This window comes from Melozone crissalis, unplaced genomic scaffold (assembly GCF_028551555.1).
Source record: "Melozone crissalis strain CALT ecotype California unplaced genomic scaffold, PUWL_Pcris_2 ptg000036l_1, whole genome shotgun sequence".
In the NCBI taxonomy this organism is placed as follows: domain Eukaryota; kingdom Metazoa; phylum Chordata; class Aves; order Passeriformes; family Passerellidae; genus Melozone; species Melozone crissalis.
The window spans coordinates 20,066,396-20,088,404 of NW_026535814.1; the positions used below are offsets into that span (position 1 = coordinate 20,066,396).

Genomic DNA, 22,009 nt, shown 5'->3' on the forward strand with positions numbered 1-22,009 from the left:
ATTTACAGAAGTGGGTAAAGATTGTAGGCATGCCTCTAAACTACGGATTTCTGTGGGATAGCAAAAAAGTCAAGATTTAAAATACCATCCTTTCAAATACAGGGATTTCACAAAAATCGCTAGACACACACTCATCAGGTAAGACTCAGAGGGATCCTGGTTAAAAAAGTCAAACCTCTTGTACACACAATCCTCCACTCACTTTTGAACTGGCCTGAATGATGACACACTGGAAAATAAAAAAAGGCACCAAGCAAAAACTTCAGACACTACAGTGAGCTGTGCTGACTAGTGATTTGTACACCTATCCCCAGGCACCCTTCTCTCCAAAGGGTACCACACACAGAAGATATTCAAGTGCTTTCAGTCAAAAAAAAAAAAAAAACAAAAAAAAAAATAAAAAAAAAAAAACAACCCAAATTGCAAACCATTAAGCAATTCCACAGGCCTAAAACTCAAATGGAAAGCAAGAAAACCTTGAAGTGGAGAAAACTGACACTGTGTAGTTGTTCTTATTCGCATGTCTGACTTAATTAAAGTGGAACTCTGAAGGTAAAAATCATTTGTGCAATAAGGACACTGTTTGTAAACCAGAGCCACTGCCCACCCAGCGCCGCTACCGAATGCTGTCCAAAAAATGCACTTCTGGGTACAGCGTGTTCACCAGCAGGGACAGGAGGTTATTGCCATCCTGAAGGCAGTGCTCAGGGTGCCTGATGAACACACAGGCCTGGGAGAGCTGCTCCTGGTAATCCATGTATTGTTTGTTGGATGACATGGCTTCGAGAGCACTCAGTGCCTACAGGGAAAAGGGAAAATTCTGTTAGTTTTGTGTATTTTGGTCCATAACACAACACCATCTGCACAATTCCCCTGAAGAATCCTCACCTACTGCAGAACACAGAGTACTCAGAACAAAACAGTTGCAAACTGTCATCTCCTAACAGTGTTTCAAGTCAACTTGTATTTTTCAAGCTGTTCTCTCCCCAAGATCAACACAAAAACTGTCCTATTATTGTTTTCTAGGATTCTGTAACCCAAATATTGTCAAATATCTACTTCATGAACTCAAGACACGGTTTCATAGAAATTATGTCAAACTACAGGCTGTAACGCACTTAAATCTTCACTTTATGTTGTTCTTATGAATATATTGACTTTAATGGAAGTATTGTTTTGCTCCTATTAATAGTATTAAAGTTAATATTTAACTGTCAAGTTAAAAATCATGTGTTGGCAGGACTAGCAAGGGCAAATGTAGAAAATATTTCTGAACAAGTTTTGTTCTTAGAGAAACAAGCTGTACCAAGCTACTTTACTTTGGTTTCTAACCAACTCCTCCTTCCTCTTCTCAAGAACTAACTGAAAGAACACCGTGGTCAGTGCACATGCTAAAGGGAGAATGTTTATTTGTCACAGGCCTTTTGAGCCCTGACCTCACATAAACAAATGTCAGCATGAGTGTAGCCCTGCTTTATCACTGAAAAGCAGTGCAAATCACAGCAGCACTGTTTTTTCCTGTTTGTTTTAAATTCCTTCTACCTGCTACTCTCCAAACTTTCTGAGTCGGGCTTTACAGACATAAGTTCATCTGCCCCTTTTAAATGTGTAAGATTCAAAAACTAATTTTTGAAAAATAATTAATTCTTCATGTTAACACAGAACACTGTATAAAGATCACCTTTAGGGCAGGGTCAAACACACAGCCCTGCTGCCAAAGTTTAGCAACAAAGTGAGAGCAGGATTTACCTCGAAGAAATACTTGCGACTCTCGTGTAGGAGTCACAAATACTTGTGACTCCTACAAAGCTCCCCCCAAAAGCTAAAGGAGCAGGCAGAGAGGGCATGGCAAGCAGGCGGAGATGGGCACACCTCACCTGCTGAGCCTTCTGAGAGAGCCGGGGCTCCGAGCCGGCCTTGAGGCGCACCTGGCTCTCGGCAGGGATCTGCGCCAGCAGGAAGGCGGACAAACTGCGCGCAACCACGCGGAACCTGCACGGGGACACCGAGGGACAGCGTGACACCACATCTGCAACTCTCAGCAGCAGAAAAAATTGTAAAAGCTACCCACGAGGCATCTCTTGCATGAGGAACAAAGTAAAGGCTTGAGAGGATCTATTCCAATGCATCAGAAACCACTTCAGTACCACAGAACCCCAGAATGGTTTGGGCTGGAAGGGAACTTAAAGCTCATCTTGTTCCACCCCTGCCATGGCAGGGACACCTTCCACAAGACCAGGCTGCTCCCAGCCCCATCCAACCTGGCCTGGGACACTTCCAGGGGTGGAAGGGGATCCTAGGAATTCTCTGTGTATACACACAATAGGACACAACACATACTAGAAGATAATGTAACACCCTTATAGGAAATCCTGCCTCTGTTTCAAGCCTAGCTGAAATACTCCTCAGGTGACAGAATGTAAAACATTACTATCACCCAAATCAAGGGATGAGTTGAATGACACCAAGAATTCAGGGCAATTTGAACAGCAATGCATCCCAGAAGGTCATTAAAACATGAAGTTATGTTTAGGTGCAGAGTTGAGTTGCTATTCCACAAACATTTATGAGGTTTCTCCTCATTATTCTTTCCAGAGTGAACTTGATTTTGATACATAACAACCGAACTTGGTGTCTCTGTTTAGAAGGTACAGTGAATCACAATGCTCCTTTGTGCATCACTTAACATTTCCAATACCTCAAAGTTAGGACAGAAATTCCAATGTGTCTGTTTTTATACAAAATTTTGGGAAGTGAAATAGTTTTCTATAGACCAGGTGGAAGTACCTTCCTCTAACCAACACTCTGCCTAACAAACTTTGCTTGAGGGGGACATTAAGTCAGATTCAGAACTGCATTTTCTTTCCTTTTCCACCACAACGTTTGCAGAGGGTAATACTTGCTTCTTAAGCTGATTAACACACTCACTGTGCTGTTTCTGTGACAGGCTCAAAGAACATTATAGATCTGGGGGCAATGTGGATTCTGATCCCCTTTTAGCACTGCGCTGGACCCAGACTGGGCATGCTGGACCCAGGTTTTTAAACACCATGACTCAAACCAATGAATTGCCCAGAGCCCCAGCCCTCACCTGGGTGACAGAGGAGACCTCCTGCCCAGCCCAATAGCACCAAGTATTCCAGAGGTGAGTCTCTCTTCAGCCAGCTGGCTCTGCCGGGCCTGGATGGACAGCAGGGTCCGGATGACAGATTCAATCAGCACGGGGTCATCCTGCTCCAGCTGCACCAAGGATAGCTGCATGGCTTTGTGCCACCACAGAAACAGCTTTGCCTCTTCCTTTGCTGAGCTTTAGGTAAAATTTAGGGAAAAACGTAAGAGAAAATAAAAATTTAAGAGTCAGAGCATAGGTTAAGAAGTTTATTCCCCTCCCCATTAGGTCTGTGAAGCTTGTTAATTAATAGCAGCTAATTTTATCACATGAGGATAGCATAACTATACTACCCCACCAGTTATTATACTGCTACTGTTATGGATTTGATCCACCAGCTAGCAGGTTTCAAGGGCCTGTAACTGGACAAAGAACAGCGCTTCCTTTTAAGCTTTACAACTGGAAATAAATGATACTGCAGTCATAAGTGGATTTAAACTTGCCTAAGACTTGGCACAAAAGGAATGAAGCTGTATCTCCACTCCACACTTGTTCTTTCCTTTACTTACCAATAAAACACTTTACGAAGCACTGGATGTTGTTACCACAACAACTTAGATGTTTAATATGATCCTTGAGAAAAGGAAACATTGAAGCTTTTTGTTGAGCAAAGCCCAAAGTGAAGTTCCCCCTACGCTATTTTTAATCTTTCCCCAAACAGTTGGCAGTTTAAGCTAACAAACTCAGATTTTCCACATAAAGCACCATCACGAGTTTCCTGCATCAGACTATCCTCACATTCCTCCTCCCAGTCGTTTTCCACCACAGGCAATCTCAGATCTGATGTTTAGAGCAAGGTTTAATCTGCTTTATATGGTGGCTTTGCTGTCTCCTTCATACCCTGGCAATGAAATTGCTACAGCACCCACCACAGTGAAAGTGTTTTTTGAATTTGAAGACAACAGTGGGAACATGCATTTTTCCAAATTGTTCTTTTACAGAAAATATTAACATTATCAACATTAACATGGAAAAATAATAATCAGGTTTGCTAAATCCTGGCAATACCGGGAGCAACTCTAACTACCCTTGCTACATGCATTAAATATTTTTATTTTGACCCCAAAGCCATGCATCCTTTCCCCTCAGAACCCAATAACAATAAGAACCCAATAAATAACAGTTATCTAGGATGTTTTACAGCAGCACAGGCTGCTAACCCTGGGCATCCCATCAGATGCACTGGCTCCAGGTTTGGTTCAGAGCTGCTGCACAGTCCCCATCCAGCAGCTTTCCACATCAGGTCTCTCAGAGTGCCAGACTGAATATTCAGCACATAACTCATCCCACCTTGTGGACACGCTGGGAAGTGTAACCCACAATCATTCAGGGCTTGTTTTGAGTCATTTTAACAAAACACAAATCCAGGCTGCCATTGAAACCAAGCTCGTCTGACTGAAAAATGACTGAAACTCACTAATTTTCTAGCACATTAAATTCCTTCTTTCATTTAACCACTGCAGATGGACAGACCTTGTATCAGTAGATATAGAATGACAGGCAATTTCATCCAGCACTCTATTGAAATTAACTTAATTAACCAGGGCCACCTAATTATACCAGCTGTACAACCCTAAATAAACGTTAATCTAAATAACAATAATAATAATCCAGAAGTCCAGGCACATTCAGAAGCTCCAAGTTTCACACCTGGGGTACACTTGCTCCAGCCATTTGCTGATGGTCAGCAGGATCTTCATTTCATTGGTAAGGGTTTGGTCAGTGTTCAGGCATTGCAGCAGGTACACATAGAGGGTCAGGTAACTCCCTAAGGACAGGCACTCCTGCAGGAATTCTTCCATGGTTAGCTCAGGAACTTGGAGGGAAGCAAGTATTGGGCCCCAGCCCAACTCCTGGTGGTGAGGGGAATCTTTGAAGAAAGAAGGAAAGAACAGAAAGCATGTGAGAAAGCAGCACTTGATAAAACCTAAAAGCCAGCACTCCTAGTTAAGAGAATCTGGGCTGGTTAAGCTGTTTTTCCGGTAACCAGCATGCCATGCAACTCTGATGGAGAGAACAGAAAATTCCACTATCACAGGGCACCTCCTTGAGGTCAAGGTGAGATATTTTCCCAGCATTCAGCCAGGACTAAAATTTGAACATTCTAGCAATGGAATTAGAAGTATTTCCCTCAGGTGTACTGAAATCTTCCACACAGTGAAAGAAATAAAAATGTAGTTCTACAAGGATTATGTAAACAGAAAGAAAAGGAAAAAAAAATCATGCACACTTTGAGACTTTTACCAAACCAGAGTGGTTTTGTTAAATTAGCTTACAGAACACTAGAGAAGGGGGAAAATGTCTTCAGTTCTCCTGGGGTGATTTTTTTTTTAATAAAACCACTTTATCTGGAAAAATGGCAACACTACACAGAGCAAATCAGTTTTCACAGAGATGGGTATGGATATTAATAACACACACAATTAGGGCAGCTGTAAGACCCAAATCACATTCACAGAATCCCAGAATGGTCTGGGTTGGAAGGGACATAGAAGACCACCTTAATACCACCCCCTGACAGGGGCAGGGACACTTTCCACTATCCCAGGTTGGTACAAGCCCTATCCAACCTGGTCTTGGACACTTCCAGGGATGGAGAAGCCACAGCTGCTCTGGGCACCCTGTGCCAGGGCCTGCCCACCCTGAAAGGGAAGAATTTCTTTCTGATACCCCATCTACCCTTGTGACAGTGTGAAGCCATTTCCCCACAGCAGAGAAGCTGGAACAAGGTGATCTTTAATGACCCTTCCAAGCCAAACCAGTCCATAATTCCAGACAATTTGTGCTCAGTGGCATACCATGTCAGATTAACGCTTTTCTGACCCAGAGATGGGGCAAATGAGAGGCATTTTAAAAATTTTCAGTCTCATGAGAAGGGTGAGACAATACAGATATTATAATTCATGCCATCACAATCAGAAGCCAACTATTTCCTAATTACAATACACTATAAGTGTTTCTTGGTCTATCAGCTTATGCCATATCATGCTGTAAATGCCTTAAAGCCAATCATCTAAAACTAACCTTTGTGGGTCCTACCACAATGCATCTTTTATAGTTCTATTTCTCCAAAGTAGCCAGTCTTATTTGCAAGGCCATCCTTTGAAACTTGTTTCTAGCTCCATTTCTGTCTCAACAATGTCTGTCCTATTCCATGGCATTTCTAAGCCAGCATTTCTTATCTCAAGGTTTGCATACAGATGCACACTGTGTGGGCCATCTATGGTACAACAGTTCAACACTGTCAACTTTTCCTGGTTTTACAATTTGGAGCCATTTCTGAGTCACAGAATATAGAATATTAAGGGTTGGAAGGGACCTTAAATCCCATCTAGGCTCCAAACCCCCTGCCATAGGCAGGGGCACTTCCACTAAATCAGGTTGCTCAAGGCCTTACCCAATGTGGCCCAGAGCACTGCCAGGGCTGAGGAGCCCCCAACTTCCCTGGGCAACCTGTGCCAGTGCATCACTGTGACCGTGTTCACAGGGGTCTCAGGCTGAGGGAAGAGACGAGGATCTGACTCCATGTTTCAGAAGGCTTGATTTATTATTTTATGATATATATTACATTAAAACTATACTAAAAGAAAAGAAGAAAGGATTTCCTCAGAAGGCTGGCTAAGAATAGAATAATAAGGAATGATAACAAAGGTTTGTAGCTTGGGCTCTCTGTCCGAGCCAGCTGACTGTGATTGGCCATTAATTAGAAAAATCCAACATGGGCCAATCACAGATGCACCTGTTGCATCCCACAGCAGCAGATAACCATTGTTTACATTTTGTTCCTGAGGCCTCTCAGCTTCTCAGGAGGAAAAATCCTAAGGAAAGGATTTTTCATAAAAGATGTCTGCGACACATCACCACCCTCACAGCAAGAAGCCAGGCCCCGAGATCTCTCCACAAACCCATTTCCCACAGTCCCAGAGACAGGCTCGTACCGTGGCTGAAGTAGGAGGTGATGCAGGCCTCGGTGGTCTCGGCCATGTGGCGCACGGAGGCCAGGCTGTGGCAGGCGGCTGTGAGGAGGGGCATGGCCAGCAGCCCCTGCACCCTGCCCTCGATCCAGCGGCGCAGGCTGCCCCGCAAGGACTCGGCCGTGGTGATGCTCGAGTTGTTGAGCATCATCAGCGTCTCCGTGAACAGGCTGCTGAGGGCCAGGTGGCGCGTCTGCAGGTCCATGTCTGCCAGGAGAAACCACAGAACCCCCTCAGGGACACACACTGGAACCCAGATTACCACTGGGAAAAGCCTCCTCCTCGTTACACACCCATGGGCAGGAAGAGACACAGACCCCTCATAACCATTTCTGTGGAATACAGTGAGACACGGATTTCACCTGAACTCACAGACTGACAGAGGAACCTCAAGATGGTACTAGTACTAAAAATGAGACCTAGATGATCTCACCACACAATCCTGGATGACTGGACGTGTTATACCACTATGGTACATCAGTATGCCTCTTCTACTTCAACACTGTCAAGTTTGCCTGGTTTTACAATTTGGAACCATTTCTGAGTCACAGAACATAGAATATTCAGGGTTGGAAGGGACCTTAAATCCCATCTATGCTCCAACCCCCCTGCCATAGGCAGGGGCACTTCCACTAAATCAGGTTGCTCAAGGCCTTACCCAACGTGGCCCAGAGCACTGCCAGGGCTGAGGCACCCCCAACTTCCCTGGGCAACCTGTGCCAGTGTTTCACCACCCTCACAGTAAGAATTTCTTCCTAATACCTAACATAATCTTCCCAATTTCAGTTTGTACCCATTGCTCCTAATCCCTCAGGACCAGGAGAATGGATTCATGCCCTTTTTCCCTTTAAAAGAGCGGTAAATGACAAGTAAAAATTAGAAAAAACCCCAAACCACCAGATGACAAAGAAATTAATCTTTTAATTAACCCAAGCTCCTCTATGTCAGCCAGTTTTACTCACAAACTTAACCCATTTATAATGTTGGTTCTGTCACTCTTGACATCTCTGTAGGGCAAGATTCATATTTTTGCCTTGTGCTAATATACCACCTATGTACACATCACCAAAACACCATGCCCTGCTGCCCATAAGGGAGACTTGACATAATGCAAATAATTAAGCCATCAAACAAGTTCATCAATACACTCCATGGAATAAAGGATTTTGACACCTTTGAAGCAATTTGCCATTTCCCCAACACAAACCTGGGGGATTAAAGATGACTACATCATCTAGCAACTTGGCCATTTCTTGCTCCAAAACTGCAAGGGTTATCTTTCCACTTTGTTCTAAGGTGCTGAGGAACTGAACCACCTGGCGAATGTACACTCGGCACTTCAGAGTTGCATCCTGTCAAGCAAAATTAAAAACAATTTGGGACAAAAAGATTTTAAAAAAAATGACAGCTAGAACTCTTTCCATATTCTATAATATACACAAACATAACTTCACAAAAGCCAAGAACAGCAAGGAGATGCTTCAAAAGTAGTTCAACTCACAAGGTGGATGTGACTATCTGAAGATGCCCCAAAGCCAGCTGAGATTTTCAGGAGCTTCACAATCAGTTCAGCTCCAGCATCCTTAGCAAGGATAACAGAGGGAGGGTAGTGACTGTTGCAGTAGCTGATGATGCTTTCATAGGATGAAATGCCCACAAGCTGCCACGGAAGGGAGCTGGTCTGTCCAAGAAGATTTATGAGTGGAGATTCCTGCAGATTTAAAGACATCAGTTTAAGCTGCACCTTCTTTGCAGTTTTCAATTCATACTCACAGTACTCAACATTGGGAGAAAGCTCTAGCTTCAGACAATTTGAAGGAGATGGAGCTGAAAACCCACAGAAATAGATGACCTTACGGAATGTGTCTGAAAAGCAATTCCTTATTCAAGCAGTAAGCTAACACATCTACTTCATCTCCAGCACTTGCAGAACTGCATTCAGTCTGTTGCAGCAGCTCTAACAAAAGTCTGTGAAAAATGCTAAGATTTGACACGTAAACATGTAAAGACAGCTGGAAATATATGGAGACACTTCAAGCTAAAGTCACTTCAGTACATGCTTTAAAGAGGCATTAAAATATTATTTTTGAAAATACATCAATGCAAATTCACAGGAGAAACTATGTCCCTCATTTTCCATTTAGTGAGTCATCCACCAACCTGGGGACTCCTCATATTGTTATTCTCATAAATACCATCCTGAGCAGCCCCACAGCTCACACAGGTAGTGCCAGTCAGCAGATGTGAAAGCCTCTCTGTCTATGAGCAGCTCCCATCTATTCTTAAACATCTGCAGTGATAAAGAGCCCCCTGGACACAGAGAAACACCAACTGGTATGGAGCTTTGTTAGAAGTTTAGACTGAATATCAGGAAAAGGCTCTTCCCCAGAGGGTGCTGGCACTGCCCAGGCTCCCCAGGGATGGGCACAGCCCCGAGGCTGCCAGAGCTCCAGGAGTGCTTGGACAGCGCTGCCAGGGATGCCCAGGGTGGGATTGCTGGGGGTCTGTGCAGGGGTAGGAGTTGAACTCAATGATTACTTCCAACTAAGGATATTCTATATCCTATTCCATGTTTCTACAGGTTTTAGAATGAACGAATGCTGGAATTGTGGGGACAATCCAGAACTAACCCAAATTACACTGCTTCTACAGGAATGTGACACTGGTACAACAAGTACTCCTCAGGTTGCTCATGCCCTGGAACACAGGGTTGAGAAAGTCTGAGATTTAGATCAAGGTGTCACAGGAGTGCTCTGGGAGGCACAAACCTCCTGACAGTGGGTCAGTTTAACACACTGCTGGAGGGAAGGAGGGAATTCCTGAGGCTGACTCACACCGTGTGCAAACAGCTGTCTTCTGAAGCTGGAGAAGCTTCTGATAAGCAAACACATTCAGGTCAAAGCACATCATGCTGGTAATTTTCCTAAACTGAAATACAACGATGGTCAAAGGCTGCCAGTGACATCTTGGTGCAGCATCTTGTAATGCCTTAGAGGAAATGGAGAGCAGAAGATTCTGCAAGTGGAAGAAAGCTGACAGATGTGAAATGGGACTTTTTAAGATGATCAAGACCCTCTGAAGAGTCCTCCAGAAGCAATGAAGTGGATTTAGTCACAAGATCTCGTGTCCTTTCTAGTGAAGGATTTTTTTTCTTTTAAGAGATGGGTATGAGCCATCACAAAAATTACCTCTTCACCTATGAACTGCTCCTCCTTTGCCAGCAGGACCATCATGTACAGCAAACAGACAATCATGCTGTGGGTCTGAGGGTGAGGGTTGGGATTCCAGGCATCAGAGAGGACACTGACCCAGTTTACTTCACATAAAACATAACCCAAGAACAAGAAACAACTCTTGGGGCTGCCTCTTTCGATCTAGGAAGGAGAAAGGGAAAAAGACAGGTGCATAAAATGATGCAAGACATAAATACTTTTATACTTTTCAGTTCCTTACCCAGCTGTACATCTACAGCAGCACTTTAGGTCAGCAGAGGAGTAGACAAATGTCTTTTCTCCATCATTTCATTCTCCCTCTTGCAGCTTTACCTTGTCTCAGACAACTTGGAAGTGAGAACAACATGGCAATAGCAAAATATATTAAATCTAACTAAAACCATTAAATACATATGCAATAAATGAGACACTCCAGCAGATCAACAAAGAGGGAGCTGTACAGCTCCCCACAACTTTGTCTAAGACTTAAAAGCATTCCTTCACAAAAGTCCGTCACAAATTGAGCAGCTATGAATGCTAAAAACAAACTTTAAAAGCCTGCTTGCTAACAGAACTGTTCTCCAACTGTTTTCAAGGGTAGCACTGAATATGGACTTAATTCAACAGATGCCACAAACTCACTTTAAAGAACTCCTCCATAAGCATCTGGTCTGGATGCATTTCCTTCCATGGAAGCCTTCTGAACTCAGTGTGGAAAGCATAGAGAATAAACTCGGGCATTTTGGGGGCTGTGCAACACTCACAGTAATGCATTAGGTGTAACCAGAGAGCCCCATGGTGGCTTGGCAACAGCTTTTCTAGAATCAAAGAAAATGGCTGAATTAACGACCAAAAAAAATTCAGATAAAACTTGATTGCAGAAGAAAGTCTATTTTTGCAGATTAAAAACTTGTAAGTTACACTAAAATACAGCCAAAGAAAAAAATCCACACCAAACTTTAGGATTTTTTTCCTCCAAATCAATAAGTGGGGAGGCTTAGGATTTCATGCTCACCTTGGAAGCTCTCATGCAAAAGCTTGATGCAATCTGCAAACAGACTGACCACGGTGGAGGCTACAGGAGTGTCACTCTCCAGCCAAGGGTAGCAGGGCTGGCTACTGAGAAGAAGCACAATATAAACTGCAGCGTTCAGTTACCTGAGCATAAATATGTGCAATTTAAATACTCTAAAGCAGTGAAGGATAGGTATCAGCAGTCCTCCCAGTTTCAGCTTTTTGGGACTCTTCTTCCTTAGAAGAGCTGCACAGTTCACTATGCCACTGAAGATCCACTGAGTAAGCATAAATTACTTGTTTGATATTTCATAGCAGAGTTTAAATAACAGTTTCTCAGTAACATTATTCACCAACTGTTAACAACCTTCTACCTTCAGTGCTGAAGGCTGCACTCACAACTCCAAAAGCTTTAAATTTTGAAACAAAACAGAATTTAAATGTTTAGTAGCGTAAGTAACTTTCTATGTGAAGACAGAGGTACACAGGGCAATAGATGATCATAGCACTCATTTAGCCTAAATTTCTTTATATATACCACTGGCATGAGGTTGTATTTGTTTGGCTTTTTTGTTTTCTTTTAAACAGGTATTATAGATATTATGGAAGTTAAAAAACAGGAATCCAAAATTCAAGTTTCAGTGTTTTTTAAAGTGAGTGAAACCCTTCAAATAATCAAGCCTTGCTCATATTAGTACAAGATCTCTCTCATATCTAAAATAATTATTCTATCTAAACCTTAGAAAAATTGGTGTAGGTCATGAAATAGTTCTGTAATTATTAAGGAAATGACAAAGTGAGACCTATTTAAATGGATGGCAAGACAGTCACAAATTATTAAACACCAGGTAATAATGAAAGCCATTCTTACAGGACTAAAGTCTCTACTTTAGCAAAAATTCATTTAATTTTAAAATGCAATATATACCTTGCATCGTCTTTCTCCAGGACCAGTATCCATGGTTTAAAGAGTCCAGCAATGACTGAGTACAAGGACTGCAATGCTAAAATGAAACAAAACAAAGTTGCTTTTTTCCTTCAAATCAAAACCAGTGAACATATTACACTTTTCTAAATGTGGATATAATATCCGTTTCTCATTCTAACATTCACAGAATTATAGAATAATCAAAACTGGAAAAGACCTCTAAGATCATTGAGTCCAGCCACTCAATCAGTTCTTTCTGGTGAAATAAAAATTTAAAATACAATATGCTTAATAATAGCTTAATTTAACAATAGGGCTGTTTTAACAACCATCATAAGCATTTTGCATTGTTAAGATGTTTTATTAATACACTTTTTATAACACACCAGAGATTGTGGGGGCAGTAACGACTCACGCTTTAAACCTGCACATATTAAAATGTGTTAATTAATATTTAAATTAAAATTAGTTTAAAAAAAAAAAGTAAAAGCTGACTTTTTCCAGATTTAAATAATGCATGATGAAATTCAGTAGTGTTGCCCTACAAACCTCAGCTCAGTGCAAAAGACTCTATTTTTCTTAAGAAAGTACAATTACCTCATAAAATAATCTTGAAGGAAGCTCAAATATTAAAAAAGCTTCCTCTCAGATTATAAAGCATAAAGTCCTACATGGCCATGGAGTAGCAGCAACATTTCCCATCCGTATTTTAATATTATCATTATTGCACAAATGCAAAGTAAAAAGATTTTGCTGTATATTTGAATGGCCCTTAACAGAGGGAATTGGAGAAATCAGGTGTCTGTTCTTAAGTAATTTGCTTTTAAGACACATTACCTGCTAAAATTCTGCTACTGCCAACAGGCTCCTGGGCTAAATTAGCAACTTCAGTGTCAATCAGTCGTTTAATGAGGTACTCCAGGAACGTGTTCACTGCAGCCACATAAGGAGTCCATTTTGAAAACAGGCCAAAAGTCCTGAAGTCCACTGAGGCCAACCGGAGTTTGCAGAAGGATGTAGAAAGCCATTCTATTGTCTCTCTGACCTGTAAAAAGAAGGAAGCTATGAATCAGCTGCAGAAAAGCTGCACAGCAGTGTTATCTGTCACTGGAGGGCATCTGTATCACCTGAAAAACCCAAATCAACCCAAGGGGCACCCACCTGTTCTGTGGAGAGCAGAGTTTTTGCAGCATCCCTCACCACAGGACCCTCAGCAGAATCGCTTTTCTTGAAACTGCCCTGCTCAGCCACTGCAGAATCACACCCCAAAGCCTGAAGTGATGCCTTCCAACAGTCAGGGCTTAGAAGCTGCTCTGAGGAGCCTTAGGAGAAGGAAGGGAATGCATTTGTGAAAACCAGAAAGATGTTAGTCCCTTTCTCCAAACAAATCAAATAGGGTTGAAATTAGAGCTCCCTGCTTCATGAAAAATTAGGTGAAGTGGGAGTTTGAAAGCCCCAAGTTTAAGGGTGAGAGATCATCTCTAGCTTGCAAATGTAATCAACATAACACTTCCTTTTGGCATCTACATGTTTCTCTTCTTAGACAGCTTCCCACTTTGTATATCCCTGGCTGCAAATACCCACTAAGAGACAGCTGCTCCCTCAACAGGTATGGTTTGACAAAGAGGAGCACTTTTGTTCTCATTTGAGGGGCACATCAGAATATGTGTGGCATCAAATGTCAACCAGGACATTTTCAGCAGATTTCAGCACCAGTTACACATCTTCACAATTCCAGCTCTCCACCTGACACTGAAGGGTAATCAAAAAAAAGGGTTCTGCAGTACAGACCATGGCATAACCATCATAAATAGGTGCTAATGTTGGCCTAATTGGTGCTAAATATGGACTAATAGTCCATTAACAGACGACTCTCCTCCATCCTTTTCCTGTTACATGGGATGAAAATCCGTTATCACTGATGTGTATGCCTCGACCCACAGAAGAACTACAATATGTCCTAAAAAACCACATTACATAGCAAGGCACATAAAAACACCCAAGGCAGAAACCTAAGGAAGTGTAAAACGTTCTGCAGTTTAACTCTACTGCGCAGGGTTCATGTTTTTAAGCCAGAAGGATTCTGCACAAAGGCTTAGGACGCATCACCTCAGATACTCACTTTGCACGAACAACCTTAAGAAATCACTGTAGTGGTCAGGGAACTGATACTGGAGAAGGTTAGTCCAATGCTTGCAGAAGATATTAAATGGCATCAAAATATCTTCTTCAGGTTCCAGGCCACATGCATTGAGGGCCAGGTGAATGGACTCCAGGAGCTGGGTGCGCTCCGCGAGAGGCGGCTTGGCCACACTCAACCACTGTGTCAGGTCAAACTGCAACAGAGCACAGGGAGCAGCTGTGAGCAGGAGATTCAGCAGACACTACACCTTTGGGAGGAGGGAGAGGTCACCAGGGAAATTAAATAATGATATTTCTATGTATCTAAGAAAAACATCTTGAATTTGCATGTTGTTAGCCCGAACTCCCAACCTCACTCTCAAAGGCTATGATTTAGCATACTGCAGAAGTGCTCAAAATCTATGGAACAGCCCTTTCCCGAGGGGCTCAGATTCATAAAAGATGCGTCAAGAGTTTCCACACAAGCATTAAACTGGACTGATGCCCACAGTCCATATATTTTCAGGATGAGGAGTAAAGCTTTTGTAGCCCTTGAGCACACCTGCTCAGACCTTGGTCAGCAGGGTCAATACTGCCACCATGGACAGCTCAGAGTCCTGCCCAGGACAGACTGCCTCCTGCCTCCCTGTAACTGAATAGGAAAATCAGAGCACTATCAAAGGCCAAGTGTTACACTAATTTCTCCACTGGCAGTATTCATGAGATATGCAAATCACATCTTGCTATTACCTTACTCTGTTTTAAGACAGGCAGGACGGACACGGGTGCCAAGCAGAGCTGGAAAATGCAGACACTGTCCCAAATTTTGTTTTGATTGGCATGCACTGGCTATTGTAATGAATGTCTTTGCAGAGATACCAGGCAGAAGAAGTTATCAAGAGACGGTTTTAGTTTCAGCAGTAAGCCCTGGGAAGGACAAACTGATACTATCTGGGCTAGAAAAGGCTACTTAAGCTATTTGCTTTTGACTCCAGCCCCTGTTGAGCTTAAATGTAACACTTACACTCAGTATGACCAACACAGCTCTACAGAACCTGTCAATGCTATTTCAAAGTACCAGATTTGTATCTCCTTCCTCTGTAGCTTAAGGACACGGTCCTTAGGCAAAGAACACCCACCTTTGTCAGCAGCATGAAGACAACATCGCTGTTATCCTCACTCAGAAAGGCCACGACTTTTTCGTACAAAGTCACAAATTCACTGGGAGAGGCCACAGGAGTGAAGTAAGGAGAGAGGAGAGTGCAGAGCCTCCGGTTCTGCAGGATGGTCTGGAGCAGACGCTTGCACTCTGATTTGGTCCCACTGATGAACACCTGAGAGAAGTGGGAATGGTGGAAAAAATAACAGCCAAATATCAGTCAACTGGAAAATACACCTCTTGAGCTTGTTGATGAGACACCCATAATTTTGGTCCTTTTATAAAAAGGAAAACTTTGTAAGAAGTTTTCCTCAAAAACAAGAGACTGAGATTATAAGATTAACATCATCTAAATGCTGCTATTCCACAAGATATAAGACAAAACAAATATGTCTTCCTAGCTCAATTTATACCAGTATTTGTGATAACACATGTTGCCTAAAATACCCAGAAATACTATTTTTTCTGATGGAATACCATAAGGAAATGAATCCTGATTTCACCAGCCCCGCTTAATAATAGGAAAAATTTAACAGAATTACAGCTCTGAAGAACTCACTACTTCAGTTTTTAGAGGTGCTCAAGGACAGCTGCACACTGAAATAAGCTATATTTAAGATAAAAGTAAGTCTCTGGACCCAGAGCAGAGGCTAATGATTTTCTCAGAGCACAAACACAGCAAACATTACCACCACCACCAAGTACTTGTCTTCTCTGCCAGCAAACTTCTGATATAACTCACTAGACAGAGAACACTGCAAGGCTGTAGAAGAAAGATTTAGTCTAAATACAGGGGTTGACAAGATGTGCATCAACCAGAAAGCAACAGGTAAAAGCAAAGTCTATGCTGAAACACTTCTAAGAACTGAAAGTATCCAAACCTTAGTCACCTGCCCAAAACTCCAGCATTTAAATTAACTCACACAATGACAATTTATTAACACTAAGCAGAGACACCACAGAGCAAGTTTTTATTTTGCTTAAATATAAACTTCACCTCTCCTAAAGACTGTGCACATTACACAATTAGCTGAAAACAAAATGGGATAGAAGCTCAGAAATTAACTTTAAAACTTCTGAACACATTTAGGACCAACTCCCCCCCACTAACAGCAGTGAAACTGGAAAGAATAAGCACCAAAAATCAAATTTTAAAAATTTAGAAAATATTTTCAGATTCAAGAAATAAACTCACTTGGCCCAGAATCTCAATGCAGGATGTGAAGAACTGCCTTGTGGGAGGATTACGTTGAGTTTCATCACACACATATTCTACTAATGTGAAAAACAAACCAATTCCAACTTTCTTGATTGCAGGCATAGGCTGCACCTTGTAGATATTGATCAGGGCCCTAAAAAAATTAAGTTAAAAAGGCAAATTAAATTTATGTACGGAAAATAACCTGTGACAATAAATAAAGGTTTCTTGTCAATATACAGCCTCGAGATGGGTATTTGTGATACTCCCTGAGTATCCCTCCTTCTCATATCCAGACTGCAAAGTCACAGATTCAGCTCATGTAATTTTGCTGCCTGAAATGGATACTTCCAAACCTTAGAAAGTCTCCATAATCAGAGTCAGAAAGTGAACACTGAAAGATATCCAAAGCATAATTCCAATGCATTGTTTCTCCCTTTAATCATATACTCCCCATATTCTGATGGTATTTCAACTGCCTTTGTATTGCAAGAGAACCTAGCACATTTCATTTCACAGGCTCCACAATATAAGAATTAAAATAGAATCAATCTTTTCTTGTGCATTGCCAAATAAATGTTTCATTGAGACCAAACCCCTGTCTTCATTAAATCTGAATTAAAACAGGTGAAGAAGATGCAATTCCACAGACGCAAATCTCAAGAATTAGTTCACCCACAGAATTTTTCAGATTAGTGATCAAGAATGAACAAGAAATAGTACATAAACACTTTTACTTGTACAATCATTACACTCTATAGTAAACCAGCTGCACTAAGAGAATCCCAGCAGAAATCTGGAAGATTGAGGATAAAGTTGCTAAAGTGGACCTCTGGGATATACTGTAAAAGTGAGGAAAAGGGCCTTGGATGATCCCATTTTATTCATACCCCCTCCTCCTCCCCAAAAAAGTGGTATTATCTAGGTATTATTTCACAGCACCATTTTGTTTCATGTATTGAAAAAATTTTCAAATTTTAGCACTCTAATAAAGATTTATGTCCTGAACTATAATGAAGAAAAACCCATAGAGAGTCATATACACATCATGTAATTTAGGCTATGGCTGAGACAGCTGTGGTACAAGTTTGCCACATTGAAAAGTTTAGCACAGCATCCTTGTCATCACTCAGTGTCCTTTTACAGCATTAAGAGGGCTATTATAAGCACACAACAATAAAAAGAAGTAGAAAACAATAAAGAGAAGTACAATACAATACTGTGTGCCCTGCTGAGCCTGAGTGACCCTCTGATAATAAGAATCACTGTGTCACAAACAGACAGGTCTCAGGATTCCAGCTCTGTTGCTGGCCTGAGCTGATGAGCACGAGGGAAAACACACAAACAGGTTCCACATTTTAACTCTTAACACACCAAAATGGAAGCACAAACACCACTACTCAGAGCAGCATCTGAGCAACCTACGTTATGAAATTCTCCACGTGCACAGCTGCTTCCACAACACCCAGGGAAGGTGGCTTCATGGCTTCTGCCTGCAGCTGCCTCACTTCTTTACGCAAAGCATGAAGCTGCTGGCTCACTGCTTCATTTTTGTGCTTCCCTTCAAACTAAATGACAAAAAGACACACATTCGTTGCAGAGTTAACGTGATTTTGCTAGGACTCTTCCATGTTGCAGCTATTTCCAAAAACTAAGCAGAGTCCAGTCAGAGAAGTCTGAATTTGGATGGTTTTCCCCCGAGAGCTTTCATCAGATTTAGTACATCGTGCCCAAGCACACATCCTTGGTCATGTTCCTAATTAAATATCACACATACTAATAGAATTCATGTCTTTTATCTAAGGCTTTTAATCCACAGGGACTGAAACTTAGAGGGGATCAAAAAATTAATTTACTAAGCAACATGGGAGTATTTCCATAAACATTTTCATGCTTCTATTCCTATCAGCAAGCAAATTCCCACATCCATACACTGGGAAGCAGTTTAGAATGGATGCCACGAGCAAAACAAATTATGCAACAACTTATTCTTCAGCTGTTGATCTGCTTGTCCTTTTGAGCATTACACGAGGTATTTCAGATCACTAATATGTGTGTGGATTATTCAGCCAAATGCTACCATTTTTACAATAATTCAGCCATTTCACACTCATCCTCTGTGTTCACCAGCCCCGAAACAGAGGTGGTGCCATGCCTCTGACCTGGATGGTGAGCTGAGCTGCTCCCTGGCAGCTTTTATTTGAAGTTCCCCGGCACTCCAGGTGGAGAGTGATCTGCTCCTCCCTGTTGACATACAGCTTGGGCACCGTGTCCAGGATCTCACTGTTCAGAGCCACATGCTGAGACTCCCAGAGAGCTGCAGTTCTGAAAGGCATTTATTAATAAAATTACCAAAATCTTTCCTGAAAACAGCAATGCTGAGAATTTTTAAGAGAGGAGACTTCAATTTAATGTGCTGTACAAAGACTCATGACACTTTCCTGGAAAACATAAAAGGTTATTAAAAAAAAATTGAGCAAAAACTTCAAAGTAATAGCACTTCAAAGTAAAAAAAAAAAAAAAAAAAAAAAAAAAAGGTTCATAAGAACAAAACTACTCAAGTACATGTGAGCTCTTTTGAATTACTTGATATGACAACCTGGAAGGAAACTGAACAGAATAATCTCTACAGGAAATGCAATTTTCCACCAGACCAAAACAAAAACAAAACAAACCAGAAAACAGTAAAAAGAGAGCCCACCTAAAATTGATAGTGGAATTGTTTAGACACAGGCTTAGTAGCTTTTGGTCTAGTTTAAAATACTGTTATTAAATTACTAAATTAGGTAAGAACAGCTATAGATTGACCAGTTGTGACTGAAAACAATTCAGCTGGATTATCTGAGTTGGAATATTAAAAACAGAAAGTCTCTCTCATTAACAAAGCTACCAAAACCAGAAATCAGATTTCTCTCCTGGGTGCTTCACATTGCAACTACTACCTTAGTGCAAAAGGGTTAAGTAACTCACTGTCAACAAATCTAGCCTAAAAGGAGAATTTAGACAGTAAATATGCCAAATAAGAAAATAAGTTAGATGCCATCTGATGTAATCTCAGTCATTAGGTAAGACTTGTGCACTCTTATGTCAGTTGAAGAAGCAGAATAATGACCTGATAGGTCAGAAGAAAGAGGAAAGAAATGGGACAAGAAGCAGAAGTCAAGTACTGACTTGTGCTAATACCATAAATGAGGCTGCTGTGAAGGGCATCTTTAGGAAGAAATTGTTCCTTCTGAGGGTGGACAGGCCCTGGCCCAGGGTGCCCAGAGCAGCTGTGGCTGCCCCTGGATCCCTGGCAGTGCCCCAGGCCAGGCTGGATGGGGCTTGGAGCAGCCTGGCACAGTGGGAGCTGTCCCTGCCCATGGCAGGGGTAAGATGGGGTGAGCTCTAAGGTGCCTCCCCACCCAATTCTGTGACTCCACAATAATTTCAAGGCAGTGCTGGACCCACTGGAGAGGCACAAGGAGCACAGACAGGACTCACTTGGCGTGCTGCTGCAAGATGTTCAGGTCCCTGCGCATGAGCTGGATCGCGTCCTTCTGGCTCACCAGGGTGGCCGAGGAAATCACTGGCACAGGAGCTTTCATCGTCTGCAGAGGCAGAGGGGGCTTGGGAGTGTCAAGCTTCTTCAAATTATTCATGATCCTCACTTTGGCTACAAAAAAGTTTTTTAAAAAGCAGAAGCAAGTTTGGTCAATATGAAAAGTTTATGAGAAAGTGAACAAAAACATCCATTTTCTTGCATGAAGCATTTTTAACTGCAGGCAAATATTTCTCAGGTTTCCCCCTTTGAAAAAAAAATCACTCAACTAATATTCTTATTTTTGTCAAACTTTATTTCACAGAGCTAATTTTCATGACCAGCTCTTCCATCAGACAAAGATTAGGACCAAAAGACCTGCTGGTTTCCTTGTTTTCCCCAAACAGTTTTCCTGTCACCCCATTTATTTTACATCTGACGCACACACTCAGACAAAATTCTAAGCAAAATTCATCTTCCTTTCCCTAAACTCACCAGTAGTCTTATCAGTGTCAATTCATTCTCAGAGCACAGCCTCTCTCCGGGTCAGCCCTCTCCTCCTGCTGATTTCCACTCAGTTTCAGTTATGAAACTATTCCAGTTCCCCTCTATTCCCTCATTCCTTCCTCTTCTTTGGATCAGCTCCAAATCCAATCTCTCCACATCCTTAATGTATCAGCTGTGACTATCACCCCTTCTGTGCTAGAACAGCCCTTTCACTATGCCAAAATTCCAGAGAAAACACACAGGGAAAAAACAATACAAAAAACAAACAAACTAACTAACGAACTAACTAAACTAAACTAAAAAAACCCCAGAGACAATAAGTTTTCAAGTACAGTTGGTTTTACTTTTGCTTTCACCTGTCTCTCTCTAAATTTTGGGAAAATGTCTGGAGCACACCCTGTGCAGAGGAACTCTTGGGGAGCTCACCCGTGATGCCCTAGCTCTGCTGTGTGACATGGCAAAATTGAAGCCAAAAAGCATCAATGTCATAATTTTCACGCCATCATGAAAATCTGAGTGAGAAAACCATGACAACTTCATGGAAAATATTGTACCCACAGAAAACAAACCATATTAATATCTTTACTGACAGGTATCATCAAGCGCCTAAAGAAACCAGGGCTTTGACATCCCAGTAATTCTTTAAGGCACAGTTTCTTTATTTTTATCTCTTACCTGACAAAGGGTTGGTGAAATCTGTTTCCCCTGCAGAAGCACAGGTTGGATGTGATTCAAGCTGAACCTGCAGCCAAAGGTTCAGAGCTTCCTGAAACTCATGGTGAATGAGTTCCACATTGACATATTCCATCCACAGATCCTGGAGCACAAAAGAATTAAATTATCATCTCTGTTTTGGTCAGCACCATGTGTTGTCCACCCATTGTAGTAGCTGTGAAACTAAAGTAACTACATAAAATATATACCCTGCAGTTTTAAGTCACAGGAAATTTATTATTAAGGGCAAAAAATTAAACTGAAGAAAAACACTGAACTATTTTTATAACATATATAGAGAGATCTACTGAAAAGCATTTGTGACACTTAGAGATTAAACTTGACACATGGCATAATTTCTAATACATAAGAGACAAAGATAGATTATTAAAAATCTGCTCCTAAAAAAGGAATACAAGAGACCAAGATAGTCTAAAACATCATGGAATGATTAACTGCAGCCAGCCTAAAGGAGGCTGCATTTCCAGTAGTC

General features: G+C 41.7%; 1 protein-coding gene across 1 annotated transcript in view; it reads right to left on the reverse strand.

Annotated features, from left to right (window-relative positions):
* Window positions 1-420: 420 nt before the first annotated feature.
* The window catches only part of EPG5 (ectopic P-granules 5 autophagy tethering factor), a 55,191-nt gene continuing 33,602 nt past the window's right edge, over window positions 421-22,009 (reverse strand). The window contains exons 25-44 of the mRNA XM_054283367.1: window positions 21,478-21,619; window positions 20,259-20,430; window positions 18,938-19,100; window positions 18,201-18,343; window positions 16,773-16,929; window positions 15,558-15,752; window positions 14,420-14,633; window positions 13,459-13,619; window positions 13,135-13,342; window positions 12,298-12,373; window positions 11,371-11,474; window positions 10,998-11,173; window positions 10,332-10,517; window positions 8,645-8,854; window positions 8,351-8,495; window positions 7,108-7,350; window positions 4,820-5,039; window positions 3,092-3,307; window positions 1,878-1,992; window positions 421-799 (exon numbers count right to left, since the gene is read on the reverse strand). Of these exons, the coding sequence (XP_054139342.1) occupies window positions 617-799; window positions 1,878-1,992; window positions 3,092-3,307; window positions 4,820-5,039; window positions 7,108-7,350; window positions 8,351-8,495; window positions 8,645-8,854; window positions 10,332-10,517; window positions 10,998-11,173; window positions 11,371-11,474; window positions 12,298-12,373; window positions 13,135-13,342; window positions 13,459-13,619; window positions 14,420-14,633; window positions 15,558-15,752; window positions 16,773-16,929; window positions 18,201-18,343; window positions 18,938-19,100; window positions 20,259-20,430; window positions 21,478-21,619 (3,429 nt within the window). The 3' untranslated portion in view covers window positions 421-616. The remainder of the gene's footprint in view (window positions 800-1,877; window positions 1,993-3,091; window positions 3,308-4,819; window positions 5,040-7,107; window positions 7,351-8,350; window positions 8,496-8,644; window positions 8,855-10,331; window positions 10,518-10,997; window positions 11,174-11,370; window positions 11,475-12,297; window positions 12,374-13,134; window positions 13,343-13,458; window positions 13,620-14,419; window positions 14,634-15,557; window positions 15,753-16,772; window positions 16,930-18,200; window positions 18,344-18,937; window positions 19,101-20,258; window positions 20,431-21,477; window positions 21,620-22,009) is intronic.